The sequence below is a fragment of the Ranitomeya imitator genome, chromosome 10 (assembly GCF_032444005.1).
Source record: "Ranitomeya imitator isolate aRanImi1 chromosome 10, aRanImi1.pri, whole genome shotgun sequence".
Lineage (NCBI taxonomy): Eukaryota > Metazoa > Chordata > Amphibia > Anura > Dendrobatidae > Ranitomeya > Ranitomeya imitator.
In genome coordinates, this window is record NC_091291.1 from 91,802,829 (window position 1) to 91,822,605 (window position 19,777).

The 19,777-nt window shown below is 43.5% G+C and overlaps 1 protein-coding gene across 1 annotated transcript in view; it reads right to left on the reverse strand.

Moving 5' to 3' along the window:
* LOC138651133 (zinc finger protein 287-like) overlaps window positions 1-19,777 on the reverse strand; it is an 86,158-nt gene that overhangs the window by 7,013 nt on the left and 59,368 nt on the right. The window contains exon 9 of the mRNA XM_069741148.1: window positions 19,418-19,525. Within this exon, the coding sequence (XP_069597249.1) occupies window positions 19,418-19,525 (108 nt within the window). The remainder of the gene's footprint in view (window positions 1-19,417; window positions 19,526-19,777) is intronic.

A 19,777-nucleotide genomic window follows, 5' to 3' on the forward strand; every position in this document is an offset into this window, starting at 1 on the left:
CGCATTCCCCAGGTAAAGCCACTTTTGAACCATAAACAGCGGCAGAGGCGCCTGACCTGGGCTACAGAGAAGCAGCACTGGACTGTTGCCAAGTGGTCCCAAGTACTTTTTTCTGATGAAAGCAAATTTTGCATGTCATTCGGAAATCAAGGTGCCAGAGTCTGGAGGAAGACTGGGGAGAAGGAAATGCCAAAATGCCTGAAGTCCAGTGTCAAGTACCCACAGTCAGTGATGGTGTGGGGTGCCATGTCAGCTGCTGGTGTTGGTCCACTGTGTTTCATCAAGGGCAGGGTCAATGCAGCTAGCTATCAGGAGATTTTGGAGCACTTCATGCTTCCATCGGCTGAAATGCTTTATGGAGATGAAGATTTCATTTTTCAGCACGACCTGGCACCTGCTCACAGTGCCAAAACCACTGGTAAATGGTTTACTGACCATGGTATTACTTTGCTCAATTGGCCTGCCAACTCTCCTGACCTGAACCCCATAGAGAATCTGTGGGATATTGTGAAGAGAAAGTTGAGAGACGCAAGACCCAACACTCTGGATGAGCTTAAGGCCGCTATTGAAGCATCCTGGGCCTCCATAACATCTCAGCAGTGTCACAGGCTGATTGCCTCCATGCCACGCCGCATTGAAGCAGTCATTTCTGCCAAAGGATTCCCGACCAAGTATTGAGTGCATAACTGAACATTATTATTTGATGTTTTTTTTGTTTGTTATTAAAAAACACTTTTATTTGATTGGATGGGTGAAATATGCTAATTTATTGAGACAGGTTTTTTGGGTTATCAGGAGTTGTATGCCAAAATCATCAGTATTAAAACAATAAAAGACCTGACAAATTTCAGTTGGTGGATAATGAATCTATAATATATGAAAGTTTAATTGTAATCATTACATTATGGTAAATAATGAAATTTAACACTATATGCTAATTTTTTGAGAAGGACCTGTATATTGCAAAAGTAATGGTCTCCTCTGAAGCTCAGCCACTGATCTTCTACGTGGCACTGTAATGGCAGGCACAGGGGCTATCAGTGGTTCCGTGGCTGCCATATCAACCTCCCATGATTCCATGGGCGTATAAAACAGCAGACCCCCTCACCCATGTACTGAAAATGATGGTGTCAGAGATAAACCCAGGTATTTAAAAAGTTAGCAGCGAGTGGAGCTCAGCTCTATTTGCTGCTGTTAGAGGAAAATAATGGCTGAGTAACATAACCGGTAGTGCTGAGCGAATATACTCGTTATTCGAGATTTCCCGAGCACGCTCGGGTGACCTCCGAGTATTTGTAAGTGCTCGGAGATTTAGTTTTCATTGCCGCAGCTGAATGATTTACAGCTACTAGCCAGCATAAGTACATGTGGGGATTGCCTGGTTGCTAGGGAATTCCCACATGTAATCAAGCTGGCTAACAGATGTAAGTCATTCAGCTGCTGCAAAGAAAACTAAATCTCCGAGTACTTACAAATACTCGGAGGACCCCCGAGCGTGCTCGGGAAATCTCGAGTAATGAGTATATTCGCTCATCACTAATAACCGGCATCAAAGAGAGGGACCCAATATTGGGCATAAAAGAAAAGCAATTTAGTGAAGGGGTTAAACATATTTTGAATTACTGCTGTATATTAATGAGCTATAATAATAATAATAATAATAATAATAATAATAAAAGGAAACTGGTCATGTTGGGAAATGCTAATTACCTGCAGACATGATAAGTTAGTAGTTATTATTATTTATTATTAAAGCGCCATTTATTCCATGGCGCTTTACATGTGAGGAGGGGTATACATAATAAAAATAAGTACAATAATCTTGAACAATACAAGTCACAACTGGTACAGGAGGAGAGAGGACCCTGCAAGCGAGGGCTCACAATCTACAAGGGATGGGTGAGGATACAATAGGTGAGGGTAGAGCTGGTCGTGCAGTGCTTGGGTCGATCGGTGGTTACTGCAGGTTGCAGGCTTGTCGGAAGAGGTGGGTCTTCAGGTTCTTTTTGAAGGTTTCGATGGTAGGTGAGAGTCTGATATGTTGTGGTAGAGAGTTCCAGAGTAGGGGGGATGCACGGGAGAAGTCTTGTATGTGATTGTGGGAAGAGGAGATTAGAGGGGAGTAGAGAAGGAGATCTTGTGAGGATCGCAGGTTGCGTGCAGGAAAGTACCGGGAGACTAGGTCACACATGTATGGAGGAGACAGGTTGTGGATGGCTTTGTATGTCATGGTTAGGGTTTTGTACTTGAGTCTCTGGGTAATGAGGAGCCAGTGAAGGGATTGACAGAGGGGGGAGGCCGGGGAATAGCAGGGGGAACAGATGGATTAGTCGGGCAGCTGAGTTTAGAATAGATTGGAGGGGTGCGAGAGTGTTAGAGGGGAGGCCACAGAGCAGGAGGCTACAGTAGTCGAGGCGGGAGATGATGAGGGCATGGACTAGGGTTTTTGCAGATTCTTGGTTTAGGAATGTATGGATCCATGAAATATTTTTGAGCTGAAGGCGGCAGGAAGTGGAAAGGGCTTGGATATGTGGTTTGAAGGAGAGATCAGTGTCAAGGATTACCCCGAGATAGCGAGCTTGTGGGACTGGGGAGAGTGGGCAGCCGTTTACTGTAATGGATTGGTTCGTTGGGGGTCTCGTAAGATGGGGGAAAGATGATGAATTCTGTTTTGTCCATGTTAAGTTTTAGAAATCTAGCAGAGAAGAAGGATGAAATAGCGGATAGACATTGAGGGATTCTGGTTAGTAGGGTGGTGATATCTGGTCCAGAGATGTAGATCTGCGTGTCGTCAGCATAGAGATGATACTGAAAACTGTGAGATTCTATGAGCTGTCCCAGGCCAAAAGTGTAAATGGAGAAGAGCAGGAGCCCTAGAACTGAACCTTGCGGGACTCCGACAGATAGGGGGCAAGGTGAGGAGGTGGTGTGTGAGTGGGAGACGCTGAACGTCCGGTCTGTCAGGTATGACGAGATCCAGGATGGGGCCAAGTCTGTGATGCCAAGGGATGAGAAGGTCTGCAGCAACAGGGAATGGTCCACTGTGTCAAAGGCAGAGGACAGGTCCAGGAGGAGGAGGATAGAGTGGTGTCGCTTGCTCTTGGCGGTTAATAGGTCATTGGTGACCTTAGCTAGGGCAGTTTCAGTGGAGTGGTGTGACCGGAAGCCTGATTGTAAGCGGTCGAAGAGGGGGAAGGAAGATAGATGGGAGGACAGTTCAAGATGGACGTGTTGTTCCAGTAGTTTTGAGGCATAGGGGAGAAGTGATATAGGGCGATAGCTAGATACAGAGGATGGGTCAAGACAGGGCTTTTTGAGGATAGGTGTGATTGAGGCATGTTTAAAGCTGGAGGGGAAAACACCAGTTGTCAGTGATAGGTTGAAGAGATGGGTTAGGGTTGGGATGAAGACTGTGGCGAGGTTTGGGATGAAGTGGGAAGGGATCGGGTCAAGTGCACAGGTGGTGAGATGCAATCTTGAGAGTAGAGTGGAGAGTCAATCTTCTGTAATGGTGGAGAAGTTGGTTTTGGAGGTGGAGGGCTGGGTAGATGGGAGGAAGGGCTCTGGGGGTTGTCGACTAAAACTGTCTCTGATGTTCTCAATCTTCTGCTTGAAAAATGAGGCAAAGTCTTCAGCTGAGATGAGTGGGGAGGGAGGACGCTGGGGGACGAAGGAGAGAATTAAAGGTGTTGAATAACTGTTCAGGGTTGTGAGACAGGAAGGATATGAGAGATGAGAAGTAGGTTTGTTTTGCTGTGGCGAGTGTGGTCTTGAAAGTAGTGAGGGACTATTTGAATGCGATAAATTGCTCGTTGGAGTGGGATCTTTTCCATCTCCGCTCAGCAGCCCTGGAAGTTCGCCTCAGTTCTTTGGTCAGGCTGGTGTACCAGGGCTGTCTGTTGATTTTGCAAGCTTTGGTATGTGTGAGAGGGACAAGAGATTCCAAAGCTGCAGCTATTGTGGTGTTATACAGAGCGGCAGTGTCATCCGCACTGTGTAGGGAACTTATGTCTGTGAGAGGGAGGAGGGATTCAGAGAGAGTGTAGATCAAGGTGTTTAAGATTTCTGCGAGGATGTGCAAGTTTGTGAGGTGGGGATTGTAGACAAGGAGTGGAGAGGGAAGAGAATATGAGTAGATTGTGGTCAGGAAGAGGTGAGTTAGAGAGATTAGAAAGGGACCAGAGGCGGGTGAAGATAAGGTCCAGTGTGTGACCATCTTTGTGAGTGGCTGCAGAAGACCACTGAGTGAGGCCGAAGGAGGAAGTGAGAGATAGTAGTAGTTAAATAACATTTAAATCCTACCTGGCTGCTTTACTGGTGCAGCAGTTACAAGGAGAAAATGATCTTATATCCTCTCTGTAGTCACCCATGTCGCTCTGAAGTCATCAGGTGGGGCAGGGAGCGGTTACAATCACAGCTCACTATAATATTAGCCCGGCAGTAATCACTCTCCAGAACTTGACTGACAAAAACTGATGAGCTGGCTGTCAATGAATCTGCCGGGAAGTGAATAGTTACCATAACTGCTCCCTGCGCTGCCCCAATGAAAGGACGTGAGCAGCCGCTGGGAGGATAGAAGACCATATTCTCCCTGTAGCCGCTGCTCCAGTAGGCAGGCAGGCATGACTGATGCCATTTAACTTCAGCTTAATGACATTTCTGCAGGTATGTAGCATTTCTGGACACAAAAATTTCCTTTAAACTCATACTCTAATTTGACATTTTTACACCCATGGAGGCGCTAACATGAAGGTATATAGATGTCACATTTGCTGCCAATTGCTTTATTCAGAGAGTAATTCATGCTGAACATATGTGTTTGTAATAAAGTAATGCTATGTCCATGCCTCCATCATACAGGTGATGTTTTTCAATCATTGATACGTGGCCAATTAAGACACTGGAGCCACACTACCTTACCCAAGGCAGCCACATGTGGCACTTTATTGGAACTCACATTATTCTCCTTATCAGTATGCTAGTAGCTGCATTATATTCATACATTTTCTTACATTATACAATTGCACTTTATGCTACAAGTTAAGAATCATACGTATTGAGTAAGAACCCTTACTATTAGGAGGTATGGTGTAGCCATGGAGAGCTGGTTTGATCGTTTTGTACAGCACATGGAGGCTTTTTTTTTTAATCACTTCATAACCGGCAATGTTTTTTTTTTTTACCTTCATTTATTACCTGATCCATAACTTCTTCTTATTTTTTATTATTGGCATGACCATGATGGCATACATTTTTGTAGGACGAATTGTAGTTTTGAATAACGACCTTCATTTTACGTAAACATTTTAAATAAACAATAAAATGGTAGGAAAAAAATAAATCTCACAGTGCAGCGGTAAGTTCACCAGCAGAAATTTTTCATACCTCCTGGTGAACTCTCTGAGCTCAGCGTTGCATCGTGAGGCTCAGCGTTGCATCGTGAGACTCATGCTCACTGTGCTAGCTGTGATCTCACCGAGGTCACCGTAGTTCAAGGGCCCGACTGGGTACGCAGCCTCAGTGACCGGCAGTAACCTCGATGACGTCATCGCTAGTCACCCAAAAGTGGATTACGGCGTGGGGCAGAATGACGGACAGGCGAGGGATTTGGTTGTTTTTTATTTATTTATTTTTTATAGGAGACCATGGCTTCAGAATAATGGGCGTTAGGTGCGTATAACTGTGTTTGTTATTTTTAAGTAAAAGTGTATTTTTTTTTATTTAAAATAAAAAAATATCCTGGCTGTGTGTATATTTACTATACAACTATTTGATTTGTAATGGATAGTTGTCTTATAGACGCCTCTCCATAACAAATCTGTAGGCTAGATGTCACCAGACAATACAAAGGTGACATCAACCCCACAAATATGAACCCCACTTGCCCCCGCTACAGGGCAAGTGGGAAGAGCGGGGCAAAGGGCCAGAATTGGCGCATCTAATAGATATGCCTTTTCTAGGTGGCCGCAGGCTGCTATTTTTAGGCTGGGGGGGGGGGGGTCAATATTTATGGCCCCATGCCAGCATGAGAATACCAGCCCCCAGCTGTCTGCTTTACTGTAGTTTCAAGTGCCACCATTCACTTTACCACATAATGTACTGAAAAACGGAAAGACAAAAAGTCCAAGTGGAGGGAAATGCTGCAAAAAAATGCAATTCCACCAATGCACTTTGAGTTTTGTTCAGTGAGCAGTAAACATGATTAGCAAGCTCAGTACGATTAAAGGGCATGTCAGTAGGATCAAGCCAGCTCTATAGGCACACAAGTCAGAGAAAGTTGAAAATGACACCTTGATATCTGCAAACTGATGTCTTATTCCAGAGGTAATTTTTATATAAGAAAAAGGTGTTTTAACTGTAAAGATCTATTGGTGGGACATAGATCTCCCTGAGAATCAGTTTCCAGTTTCTCACCCAACCACTTGCACCAGTGACCCCATTCTGCCACATCTCCTCCAGTCCCTTTCCCCGGCTGTCACCTCTCACCTAACAAAAATATTCAACCTTTCTCTCACTTCCGGTATTTTTCCATCATCATTTAAGCATGCCATCATACATCCATTACTTAAAAAACCATCCCTCGATCAAAACTGTGCCGCTAATTATAGACCTGTCTCTAATCTTTCTTTCATCTCTAAACTCCTCGAGCGCCTGGTCCACTCCCGTCTTACCCGCTATCTCTCAGATAACTCTCTTCTAGACCCTCTTCAATCTGGTTTCCGCTCTTTACACTATACTGAAACTGCCCTCACTAAAGTCTCTAATGACCTACTAACAGCTAAATCTAATGGTCACTACTCCATGCGAATTCTCTTGGATCTCTCCGCAGCATTCGACACTATGGATCATCAGCTCCTCCTCACTATGCTCCGCTCCATCGGCCTCAAGGACACCGTTCTCTCCTGGTTCTCCTCCTATCTCTCTGACCGATCCTTCACTATCTTTTGCTGGTTCCTCCTCCTCTCACCTTCCCCTTACTGTTGGGGTTCCTCAAGGATCAGTCCTAGGCCCCCTCCTTTTCTCTTTGTATACTGCCCCTATTGGACAAACAATCAGTAGATTTGGTTTCCAGTACCATCTCTATGCTGATGACACCCAATTATACACTTCTGCTCCTGATATCAAGCCTGCCTTTTTAGGAAACACCAGTGATTGTCTTACCGCTGTCTCTAACATCATGTCCTCCCTCTATCTGAAACTGAACCTGTCAAAAACTGAACTCCTCGTGTTCTCTCCCTCTACTAACCTACCTTTGCCTGACATTGCCATCTCCGTGTGTGGTTCCACCATTACTCCCAAGCAACATGCCAGCTGCCTTGGGGTCATCCTTGATTCCGAGCTTTCATTCACCCCCCACATCCGATCACTGGCTCGCTCTTCTTATCAGCATCTCAAAAACATTTCTAGAATTCGCCCTTTTCTTACTTTTGACTCTGCAAAAACTCTTACTGTTTCACTTATTCATTCTCGTCTGGACTATTGTAACTCTTTACTAATCGGCCTCCCTCTTACAAAACTTTCCCCGCTCCAATCTGTCCTGAATACTGCAGCCAGGATCATATTCCTCACCAACCGTTACACCGATGCCTCTACCTTGTGCCAGTCATTACACTGGTTACCCATCCACTCAAGAATCCAGTACAAAACTATTACCCTCATCCACAAAGCTCTCCATGGCTCAGCACCACCCTACATCTCCTCTCTGGTCTCAGCCTACCACCCTACCCGTGCCCTCCGCTCCGCTAATGACCTCAGGTTAGCATCCTCAATAATCAGAACCTCCCATTCCCATCTCCAAGACTTTACACGTGCTGCGCCGATTCTTTGGAATGCACTACCTAGGTTAATACGATTAATCCCCAATCCCCACAGTTTTAAGCGCGCCCTAAAAACTCATTTGTTTAGATTGGCCTACCACATCAACGCATTAACCTAACTATCCCTGTGTGGCCCATTCAAAAAGAAAAAAAAAAAAAACAATCAGGTTCCTCGCAACATGTTCTCATATACTTTATGCAGTATTAGCCCACTGTGTCTGCACTGCTACATACTTTTTTTTATCAGATAGATTTTTATTATCCGCAAAGAATAAACAATCAGAATATTTCTCATGGCAATGTTTCATTAAACATTTACAGATAACTTTTTCCCCCCCGACCCAGAGCTCCCCCACCCTGCCCAACCCGAGACCTCAGCCAGAGCCACCCCACTTCCCATCATCATACAACCATTTGAATAAACATCCGTTATATTTCCATTGAATACTAGGTTCCCTATATTCTCATTTATCATCCTAATTCAAGTCCATCCACGGTTGCCACAGCTTGTGGAAGATGTCCAGCTTATTCCTTTTGGTGTAGATACTTTTCTCCAAAGTAAGTATATGCTCCGCTTGCTTAAGAAAGTCTCTTCTTGTTGGAGGTTCCTCTCTAATCCAAAATTTGGCGATCAATTTCCTAGCAATGAATAACAATTGTGCAATAGCTATTTTAAACATGTTGTCCGTAACAATTTCCTCCACATATCCCAATATGCAAGTCAGTGGAACCCTAGGGACAGAACATCCATACACCAGTTCAATACGATTTAAAACAACTATCCAGAAGGAGGACAGTCTAGGGCACTGCCACATCATATGCAATATCCCCGCCTGGGATTGTGAGCACCGAGGGCAGTCCGAGTTCTGCCTAAGCCCAGCCTTGAACAACCTGTCAGGGGTTCTATAGGCCCTATGGATTACGAATAACTGTGATAGCCTGCCTGGTTCACTCATTGATATCTTGGGCACATATTCTAGGACCGACTCCCATCTATCATTGTCAATTATTCCCAATTCAGCTTCCCATTTCCCTTTGGCTCGGATGGGATATTTTTCCAGGAAAGAAAAAAGTAGAAACCCATATATTTCTGAAATCGCCCCCTTCGTGCAGCTATTCTTAAGGATATAGTCGATCATGAGATCAATCTGTACCACTATGGCTCCCCTTTTATTCTGTGCCTGATAAGCATGAGAGATACGATTATACTGGAACAATTCAGACCGTGGCAACTGAAATTCTTCCTGCAACTCCTCAAATGTTTTAAGTCTGCCCTGACTTATCAGCTGCCCCAGCCATTTAATACCTGCTGCAGACCAAAAGTGAAAACCCTCCCTCTGCCTAAATTCCGGTAGATAAATGTTGTCCCAAATAGGCGAGAATCTGGTGAACCCACTCACTTCCCTAATGAGTTTGACTTTTTCCCATACTCTGTGAATTAATTTGATAGTGCACCCATGTGAACCCATTTTTTTGAATTGTCCTCCCTCCAAACTGTCACTCAAAACGTCTGCCTGTAGTAAGAACCTCAAGCTATTAGGTATTTGCACACTCCCTGCCTCCTCCCCCCATCCTTTGAGATGTTGACACTGTGCTGCTAAGAAGTATAGCCATGGATTAGGAAGTGCAAGACCCCCCTCTGTTTTGGCCCTCTGAAGTATCTCCTGTTTAAACCTAGGACTCTTTCCTCCCCATATTAATTCCCCAAACAAAGACCTAATCTTACGGAATCTGCATTGTGTAATCCAAATGGGAGAGTTATGTAGCACGTACAACAACTGTGGCATTACAATCATCTTTAAGAGGTTCACCCTACCAACCACCGATAAATGTAATTTGTTCCATGCCGCAATCTTGGTACGAATTTTCTGCATTAATGGACTTAAATTCAGTTCCTCAAAGGTAGTTAGAGGAAGAGCAATCTGAATACCCAAATATTTGAATTTTTGAACAATCTTTAATTTTGTGGTTATCGCCCTCTCTCCACTGCCCATACTGTCCCCCTCAATCAACAACATACAAGACTTATCCCAGTTTATTGTGAGACCCGAAAACCGACCAAACTCCTCAATCAAAGCAACCGCATTGCACAGGGACCTTTCAGAATCCTCCAGGAACAACAAAATATCGTCAGCATATAATGCAATTTTGTCTTCCCTCCTACCATAGATGTAACCTCTAACCTCCTGAGCACCTCTTATTTTAGCCGCTAACGGCTCCACGGCCAGAGCGAAGAGCAACGGGGACAGCGGACACCCCTGTCTGGTACCCCTAAACAGCGGGAAACTCTCTGACAAATTATTATTAACTCTAATTTTTGCCATTGGGAACGAGTACAGCAACTTAACCCAGGAGATGAATTTTGGACCAAACCCCAGGCGATCCAGTACCGACCACAAGTAACTCCACTCCACACAATCAAAGGCCTTGTGGGCATCTAAAGACACCACAACTCTTTTTCCGGCATTGTCTGCAGGAATTTGCATATTTAAAAATAGCCTTCTCAAGTTAATTGCCGTGGATTTATTGGGCATAAAGCCAGACTGGTCTGGGTGAATCAATTTATCGATCACTTGGGTCAGCCTGTTCGCCAGGGCCTTCGCCAAAATCTTTATGTCAGCCGTTAGAAGTGAAATTGGTCTATACGACTCCGGCTGTTGAGGATCTTTATCAGCTTTAGGAATAACCACCACGATGGCCTCTCTCATTGATGGGGGCAGCACTCCCCTCTCCAACGACTCAGAGAACACTCGCTCCAATTTGGGCATTAACTCTGCATTAAGAATTTTATAAACCTCTACTGGGATACCGTCCGTCCCCGGAGCCTTGCCCCCCGCCATATTCGCCAAAGCCGCCTTCAATTCTTCCTCCCCAAGCGGTCTATCCATCCACTCCCTTTCCTCTCTACCTAGTCTGGGTAAGTCAACCTCTTTCAGATATCTATTCATTTCCTCAGGACTTTTATCCACCCTAGAGGAATATAATTTACTATAAAATCTCCGAAAAACGTCTAAAATTTCCCCCCCCTGAGTAACCGTTTTACCTTCCTCTGTTCTTATGGAGTATACATGTGAAGAATCCCGCTGCGCAGAAACCACCACCGAGAGCAAATGTCCTACCTTCTCTCCCTCAGAATAAAATGTTTCCTTTTGAAAGGCTCTCAACCTATCTGCCCTACGCATATGGAGTTCATCGACCGCTACCTGAGCCGCCCTCATACGAAGTTGTGCTTCTCTTGAATTCTGAGAGGCCAGTGTCTCTTCCGCCACCCTCAGTTCCTCCATCACTGCATTGTCTTGAATTTTAGACTTAGTTTTATGTCTCGAGATGTCCCGGAATAAAATTCCTCTCAGGTATGCCTTCATGGTGTCCCACACTACAAGATTCCCCGCACTCCCTTCATTTATCCTGAAAAACTCCCCGAGTTCAGTTCCCACCTGTTCCATATCCAAATACTGTAGCCAGGAGGGGTGAAATTTCCATCCCAACCCCGTCAGACCACTCTTCCCAGTCATTTGTACAGAGACCAGTACTGGGCTATGGTCCGATATTACTCTAGGCCTATACTCCACCTCATGTATTAGATTATTCACCCCCCCATTTCCCAAAGCCACATCAATGCGAGATAAAGATCCGTATGTTGCTGAATAACATGAGTAGGCATATGTCCTAGGATTACGCACCCGCCACAAATCTATCCATCCTATTTCTCTTAGATAATTTCCAAAAGGAGTAGAGTTCCCTTCACTTCTCAACTCTGCATGTCTACCCTTGTCCCAGTGATCATTAGATATATTGTTCACATCCCCCACTATAAGGAGGGGCACCCCATCCCACCTACCCGTAATTTCCAGAATCTCCTGTATCTTTTTCTTGGAATATGGTGGTGGAATATAAATTGACACAATACAAATTAACCTGTTAAATATCTTGCATACTAAAAACACAAATTGGCCGTCTTTATCGGTGGTTACCTCAATCTCTTCAAACGGAACACTAACGTGTATCAAAATTGACACACCTCTGGCATAATTTGAGAACGTTGAGTGATACGCCTTTCTCACCCATCTCTTCTGTAGAATAGCAACCTTTTCCTTCACTAGGTGAGTTTCCTGCAGACATATCACTGAAGGCCTCTGTTTCAGTACATATTGGAAAATAGCTGTTCTTTTAGTAGCATTTGCAAGGCCCCTAACATTCCAACTTAGGATTTTAACCTCCCCACCCATTATAGCTTATAGAAACAATGAATGAGTTCAAGCTCCCTAAGGTCTCAACCCCAACTCCCACCCCCTCCCTCCTCCCCCCCCCCCATCCCCAATTCCCAACTGAAATAACTCTCTATCTCTCCCCTCTCTTTAAGCCCACCCAACTCCTCTCTACTCTTAGAATATCAAAATAAACTCTCCCTCTCAATTTGAGATCTGGGAACGCTGTTTCACAGCCTAACGATAAAAACTCTGCGTTCCTTCAGCTCCCCCGCCCACCATAGCCAAAATGCAAATTTCGTTGCGCCGCCGAACACAACCTGATGATATCAATATACCATAAAGTCACAGTATAAGTACCAGTTAACTATCAAACCAAACATAACAGTGAAGGGTTAACAATTGCCTCAGTAGCACTTAAATCAGTTTCAGCGGGTCTGCCCCGTTTTGACATGCTTAGTATTGAGATCCAGCCATTGTGACGCCTCCTCTGGATTTTGGAAAAAATGCACCCGATCCAGAGCCACCACCCTTAATTTTGCTGGGTAAATCATTGAATAACGGACATCTAAGTCTCGCAACCTCCTCTTGACCTCTCCAAACTTCATCCGAAGCTTTTGGACCGCCGCAGAGTAATCCGGATAAAGGGAGACCCGATTACCATCAATGGTCAGCTCATCACAATTCCTGGCTTTCCTCAACAAAATGTCTCGGTCCTGATAGTTCAGAATTTTAGCCAAGATAACTCTTGGGGCCGAGCCGGGGGGGAGGGGTCTGGTGGGCACACGGTGCGCTCTTTCAACGGCAAACATCTTAGTAAGGCCATCTCCACCCACAGCGTTTTTTAGCCATGCCTCAATATAAGCCGTGGGGTTGCTCCCTTCCGCCTTTTCTGGGACCCCCACAATCCTTAGGTTGTTCCTGCGGGATCGGTTTTCAAGGTCATCAGTCTTAAACTCCAGATCAGCAATACGTTGAATATACTTTTTTTCCCTGTTTAACAATTCACCAATCCGATCTTCTGCACTCCCAACCCTTTCTTCCACCTCTTCCACTCTCTTTTCAACTTTACGCATAGCAGAGTTTAAAGCGACCATCTCTCCCTTTAATTCATCCGCTCGTAGGTTTAGAGCCCCCAGGGCAGACTTACAGTACATCACCACTGAAAATATGTCCTTCAGAGTCGGCTCCTCCATTTCTGGCATGTCAGACTGTGCAGGCAGAACAGCTCCTGCGGCCCTTGTAGGAGATCCCTGGTCTGACCCACTGCACTGTAGCTGAGCCCCTCCTTCCTGCTGATCACCGGGGGCACCAGCTGCTCCAGACTCCACACTTCCAGCCTCTGACTGTAGATTTACAGCCTCCTCTGACCTGGCAAATCGCTCCAACTTAGCAATCACATCCATCTTCCTCTGATAAGCAGCGCTTGCCCTCGCCGCCTCCTCTGCAGTCTCAGCGCCATCTTGGGCCTGTGAGCTTCCCGCAGCTGTCAGCTCCTTCTGTCTCCTGCGTGTCATCCTCAGATAAGATTCCGTTCCTTCGGGTCACACCTCGCTCCCCGAGACTATGTGCACTCCTGAGAGTATGATTTGCGCTCGGCGGCGCCTCTAAGGGGTTAATACAGAGATAATGAAGCGGGAGAGCTCTGTTGCACGTCTGTTCACATCGCCTGCTAGGCCACGCCCCCGCACTGCTACATACTTAGGCAGTTAACTGGTTCATGCAGCTTTACATGAACACCCGAGCCTTACACTATGGCTGGTCCGAATAACTAAAGCAATTGTTACCATCCACCTCTCGTGTCTCCTCTTTTCCTCATAGTCTGTAAGCTTGCGAGCAGGGCCCTCATTCCTCTTGGTATCTATTTTGAACTGTGATTTCTGTTATGCTGTAATGTCTATTGTCTGTACAAATCCCCTCTATAATTTGTAAAGCGCTGCGGAATATGTTGCGCTATATAAATAAAATTATTATTATTTTACATGAAAGGAGGTGTTACCGGTACGAGACATGTAACGACTGACAGTCTGCTCTCCTGATCTACATGTGTCACGCTGGTGAGCACATATTTCATATAAAATAAGCTCTGGAGGCAGATTCTCGGGGAGATTTATGTCCCGAACATAGATCTTAAAGGGGTTATCCAGTCTAAAACTACAAGTCTTCAGTCGCTCTGTGTGACTGCAGACTTATGAATCCTCACATCGCGGGGCACTGTGCGCTATTAGGATTCTCCAATATCAGCGCTGGTAACAGTGGTCATGTGACCGCAAGTATGTGATATGCATACTCCTGGCCACAATCAAACTAGACGGTTTCCGGCCTCGCTCAATACACTTGCATTCACTGAGGCAGCGCCCATCTAGTCTGGTTGTGACTGGGAGTATACATATTGCATACTTGCTTCCCGGCACGGAAACTGGAGACTCCTCGCAGCGAGTGCGATGAAAGGATTCACAAGTCTGCAGTTACATAGAGTGACTGCAGACTTGTAGTTTTAGACCGGACAATCCGTTTAGCGGCTCATTTACAGACTAACAAAAATGTGGCTTTCTCTGGAATAAGACATCAGATTGCAGATATCATCGGTAACAATTTATTAAAGCCTCTATGACCTGCATGTCCATATAGACTGCTTAAGAGGGTTGATCCTACAGATTCGGAAGACAAAATTATTTAGCGCTTTAATATTTTAGCAGCTAAAAAAAAAAAATTACGTGTCACGTGTAGCTCTATTTTTTTTGGCGCTAGAGCGGCGAGAGGATTTTTCTTTGTGTGGTGAGTGATTGTTTTCATCAGTATAATTTTGGGGGTACAGAAGATTTTGTTTGCTTTTTACTGCATTTGGGGAGGGTGAGTTGCAATGATAAAAAGACCCAGCAATTGTCTGTTTTGATTACAAGTGCAGTGAAATTGCAAAAAAAAAGTGCAACTCCGCTATTGTTTTTTTTACCATGTTCACTAAATGCTAAAACTGACCTGCCAATATGATTCTCCAGGTCATTACGAGTATGCAGATACCAAACATGTATAGGTCCTTTTTTTTATTTAAGTGGTAAAAAAAATCCAAAGTTTGCAAAAAAAAAGAGAAAAAACAGCGCCATTTTTCGAAATCTGAGGCTGGTTGAGGGAGAGCTAACTTTTTTTTTATCGACACTATTTCGGGGTAGATACGATGTTTTGTTAGCCCGTTATTGCAAATGTTAAAGTAACAAAAAAAACTTAACTATGGCTTTTTCATATTTCTTGTTACGCAGTTACCGATCGGATTAATCATTTTTATATTTTGATAGATCGGGCACTTCTGAATGCGGCGATACTTTCTGTTTTTCTTAATTGTTTTATTTTGAAAGGGGTAAAAGGGGGGGTATTTGAACTTTTATATTTTTTTAATTTTAAAAAACGTGTTTATTAGTTTATTTTATACATGATTCAATAGTCTCCTTAGGAGACTTGAAGGTGCGATCTTCTGATCGCTTGTGCTACGCATACACATAGATGGCATAATCATTATATCATAAATTTTACAAATGTTGGTACGTGCAAGCACTTTTTTTTTTATGGCAAGTCTATGGAAAGATGGGTGTGCACAGCCAAGTGAGCTGTTCGGAACTTGTGACAAAAGACTTATTTAATAACAATCCAAAAAGTTAATGACACTGCTATAATGACATAACAGACTAACAATTGTCAAGATGTGAAGTATTGAGAGGTTTAAAGTGCACTTGTCATTCTGAGTTTATACACATCACCTAGGCGTGCTATAGATTTCAGAAATGCTTACTTTTTTAATGTTATTTTTCTTTTTACTTAATATATTTCCTCCCTTTCCTGTTGGCATTTTCTGCCTGTGGTTCCAGTATGCATATGACTCAGCAACAATCCAGTAGGGTAATGGTCCCAGGTACTGTAGCTTTGGGGAAAGGACAGAAAAGGTAATTACAAATGTCACTGCTCGTTGTGATACATGCAGTGTAGTCTTTTAGGGAATGACAGGTGCACTTTAAAGAGGTACTGCATATCTGGGAGTTAGTTACATGAAAAAGTTTGGGCACCCCTATTAATCTTAAGCTTAATGTTTTATAAAAATTGTTTTTTCCAACAGCTATTTCAGTTTCATATATCTAATAACTGTTGGACACAGTAATGTTTCTGCCTTGAAATGAGGTTTATTGTACTAACAGAAAATGTGCAATCTGCATTCAAACAAAATTTGACAGGTGCATAAGTATGGGCACCCCACCAGAAAAGTGACATTAATATTTAGTAGATCCTCCTTTTGCAAAAAAAAACAGCCTCTAGTCGCTTCCTGTAGCTTTTGATGAGTTCCTGGATCCTGGATGAATGTATTTTTGACCATTCCTCTTTACAAAACAATTCCAGTTCAGTTAAGTTTGATGGTCGCCGAGCATGGACAGCCCTCTTCAAATGATCCCACAGATGTTCAATGATATTCAGGTCTGGGGACTGGGATGGCCATTCCAGAACAGTGTAATTGTTCCTCTGCATGAATGCCTGAGTAGATTTGGAGCGGTGTTTTGGATCATTGTCTTGCTGAAAGATCCATCCCCTGCGTAACTTCAACTTTGTCACTGATTCATGAACATTATTGTCAAGAATCTGCTGATACTGAGAGGAATCCATGCGTCCCTCAACTTTAACAAGATTCCCGGTGCCGGCATTGGCCACACAGCTCCAAAGCATGATGGAACCTCCACCAAATTTTACTGTGGGTAGCAAGTGTTTTTCGCCATGCATAACGCCTTTTTGTATGACCAAACAACTCAATCTTGGTTTCATCAGTCTGCAGGACCTTCTTCCAAAAAGAAATTGGCTTCTCCAAATGTGTTTTTGCATACCTCAGCCGACTCTGTTTGTGGCGTGCTTGCAGAAACGGCTTCTTTCACATCACTCTCCCATACAGCTACTCCTTGTGCAAAGTGCGTTGTATAGTTGACCGATGCACAGTGACACCATCTGCAGCAAGTTGATGCTGCAGCTCTCTGGAGGTGGTTTGAGGATTGTCCTTGACTGATCTCACCATTATTCTTCTCTGCCTTTCTGATGTTTTTCTTGGCCTGCCACTTCTGGCCTTAACAAGAACTGTACCTGTGTTCTTCCATTTCCTTACTATATTCCTCACAGTGGAAATTGACAGGTTAAATCTCTGAGACAGCTTTTTGTATCCTTCCCCTGAACAACTATTAGACAGTTGTTTTGAGGAGCCCATGATGCCACTCTTCAGAGGAGAGTCAAACAGGAGAACAACTTGCAAGTGGCCACTTAGCTTTTCTCATGATTGCATACACCTGAAGTTCAAAGCTCAATGAGGTTAGAATACCAAAAAAAGTGCTTTAGTAAGTCAGTAAAAAGTAGGTAGGAGTATTTAAAACAAGAAAATGATAAGGGTGCCCATACTTATGCACATGTCAAATTTTGTTTGAATGCAGATTGCACATTTTCTGTTAGTACAATAAACCTCATTTCAAGGCAGAAACATTACTGTGTCCAACTGTTATTAGATATATGAAACTGAAATAGATGTTGCAAAAAAAAAAAAATTTTTTATAAAACATTAAGCTTAAGATTAATAGGGGTGCCAAAACTTTTTCATATAACTGTATCTGTCACTTTGTGGCCTAAATAATCAGTAATACCCAACAATACCGGAATACAAAACACATCAATTATTGAAAAAAAAGTGCTGTCCTACAAAACTCGTTTATACTTTTATGATCCAACTGTAGTAAAGATCATTGCTAAAACCGCGAGCATCAAACATCAGTCTGCAAGGAGAGAGTGCCATATATGTACAGAAAAATGAATGAGCGCTTTAGAATTGGTGAGTTTGCTCACTGCGCCATTTTCAATACTCCGACTTATCTTTATGCAGAGCACCAGTGGATGGTTGCATGAAGTGTTGTCATAGGATCATGAAAGAAAAAGCTTTTGAATTTGATAAAGCAGAAGGATTGTTTCCTGATATATAACATTTGTGAAAATGTACACTAATGGTTTATAAGTCATTATACGAAGTGAAAAGAATCATCGGATCACAAAATTGTGTGCTCATTAGTTGAGAAATGTTGAAACGCTCCCTTATAAAAGCTCATGGATTGCAAAGTATCAGTCGCGGTCAAGATCTTCATGAAGGGGACGCAATCACAGCAGCATCTCCACAGTGAGAATCACCTACCCCACGGCCCACCACTAATTAGTCCCTTCAGCAAGGTAACAGCATCACGTGATGACACATGGGGAAGACAAAGCTCGTACAATTGCCATTTTGAAATAAAAAAAAAAACAGATGTTTCATTCCCATTTGAGAGGAGTGAAAAAATTAGTTCGGAATCGAATTCTACTCAAAGTTACAAATATCCACATTCATCAAAAAGAATGAGCTTCAGCATAAATTCAGCAAAACGGCAGCCACTCGCCACCATTTATCTGAACCATTCAACGCCAGCCAAATGTTATAAAAATAAAAAAACGTTATACTCACCTCACTGCTGACCTCTAAGGCTCCTCCGCTACTCACCATAACTTCAGATCCTCCACCACTTGCCATGGAAACTTTCTATCTCGTGCACTGTGATGGGACTTCCGGGGGAAATGACGCCTAGAAGGGTTCTGCACACGTGCGTGAGAGGTCACAACGTACGCTATGATGCCGTGAACTCCATGTGCAGAATCCTCCTTGGCTCTGTAACATCCAGAAGTCTAAGCACAGTGCGGGAGATACAAAGTTTCCATTGTGAGCAGCAGGGAATCTGAAGATGCAGCGAGGACCTGGATGGGTGGCGGTGAGCAGCGGAGGGGCTGGAGAGGTCAGCGGTAAAGCCAGGATAACAATTTTTTTAAAATATTCTTTTTTGTTATGCTCTAGGGTCTGGAGAGGCCCCAGAGAATAATAAAAGTACAAGAAATTAGGAAAGAATAAATTCTTCACAAATCGATTTTCCTGGAGAAAACTTGACAAAATGCAAATTAAAATTTTCCCCAATCTGCTCAACTCTAGTTCTCAGTGAAGACAAGTTGCCACCAGGCCAGGAGAGATGTTCTTTGGTTGGATAGGAATCTTATCTATCTGGACACCCTGGATCAGCTATTTGTGCCATCAAGATGAATGAACTTGAAATGATGAGCTTTCAATACAATAACATATATAAAGGGAAAAAAAAGAAAGTGGCGTATGTGTAGTTTGGTGTTTTTATGCCATCGGATAACCCGCTAAACAGTGTAAGCGAAGATTGAAAAAACAAATACTGTTTTCTATTAAGGTGCCTGTCCCCCTCCTAAAATAAAGGCACAGACAATAATATTCCTGAAATGAACAATTCCCAGAAGCAAGTTGAGAAAACTCTAGCCTTTGTGAAAGTCTTAAGAACTTACCTACTGTATAATTTATTACATCTCTTCCATCCAAACAAATATTTTCACTGTTGGACGGCGGCTCTTTTGATTTCATTCTTAGTGTGACAGGTTCAATGCTGGGAAACTCTACAAAGAGAAACAAATTAAGTCCAAAGGAAATACTAATTATGGGCATTGATGGCATATTCATAAGATATGCAAATTTAGAGGAGGAGCATTTTGTGGCCTATACGTCTCCTTATGACAACTTGGCACTCTCTATAAGGAGACTTTATATCAGAGGTCTCTCACATAGCCAAATGAGGCCTCTTGCTTTGCACTGATGAGGGGCAAATGCCCCAAAACATGGGTCTGCAAATGGAATGTCTGGTTTGGATT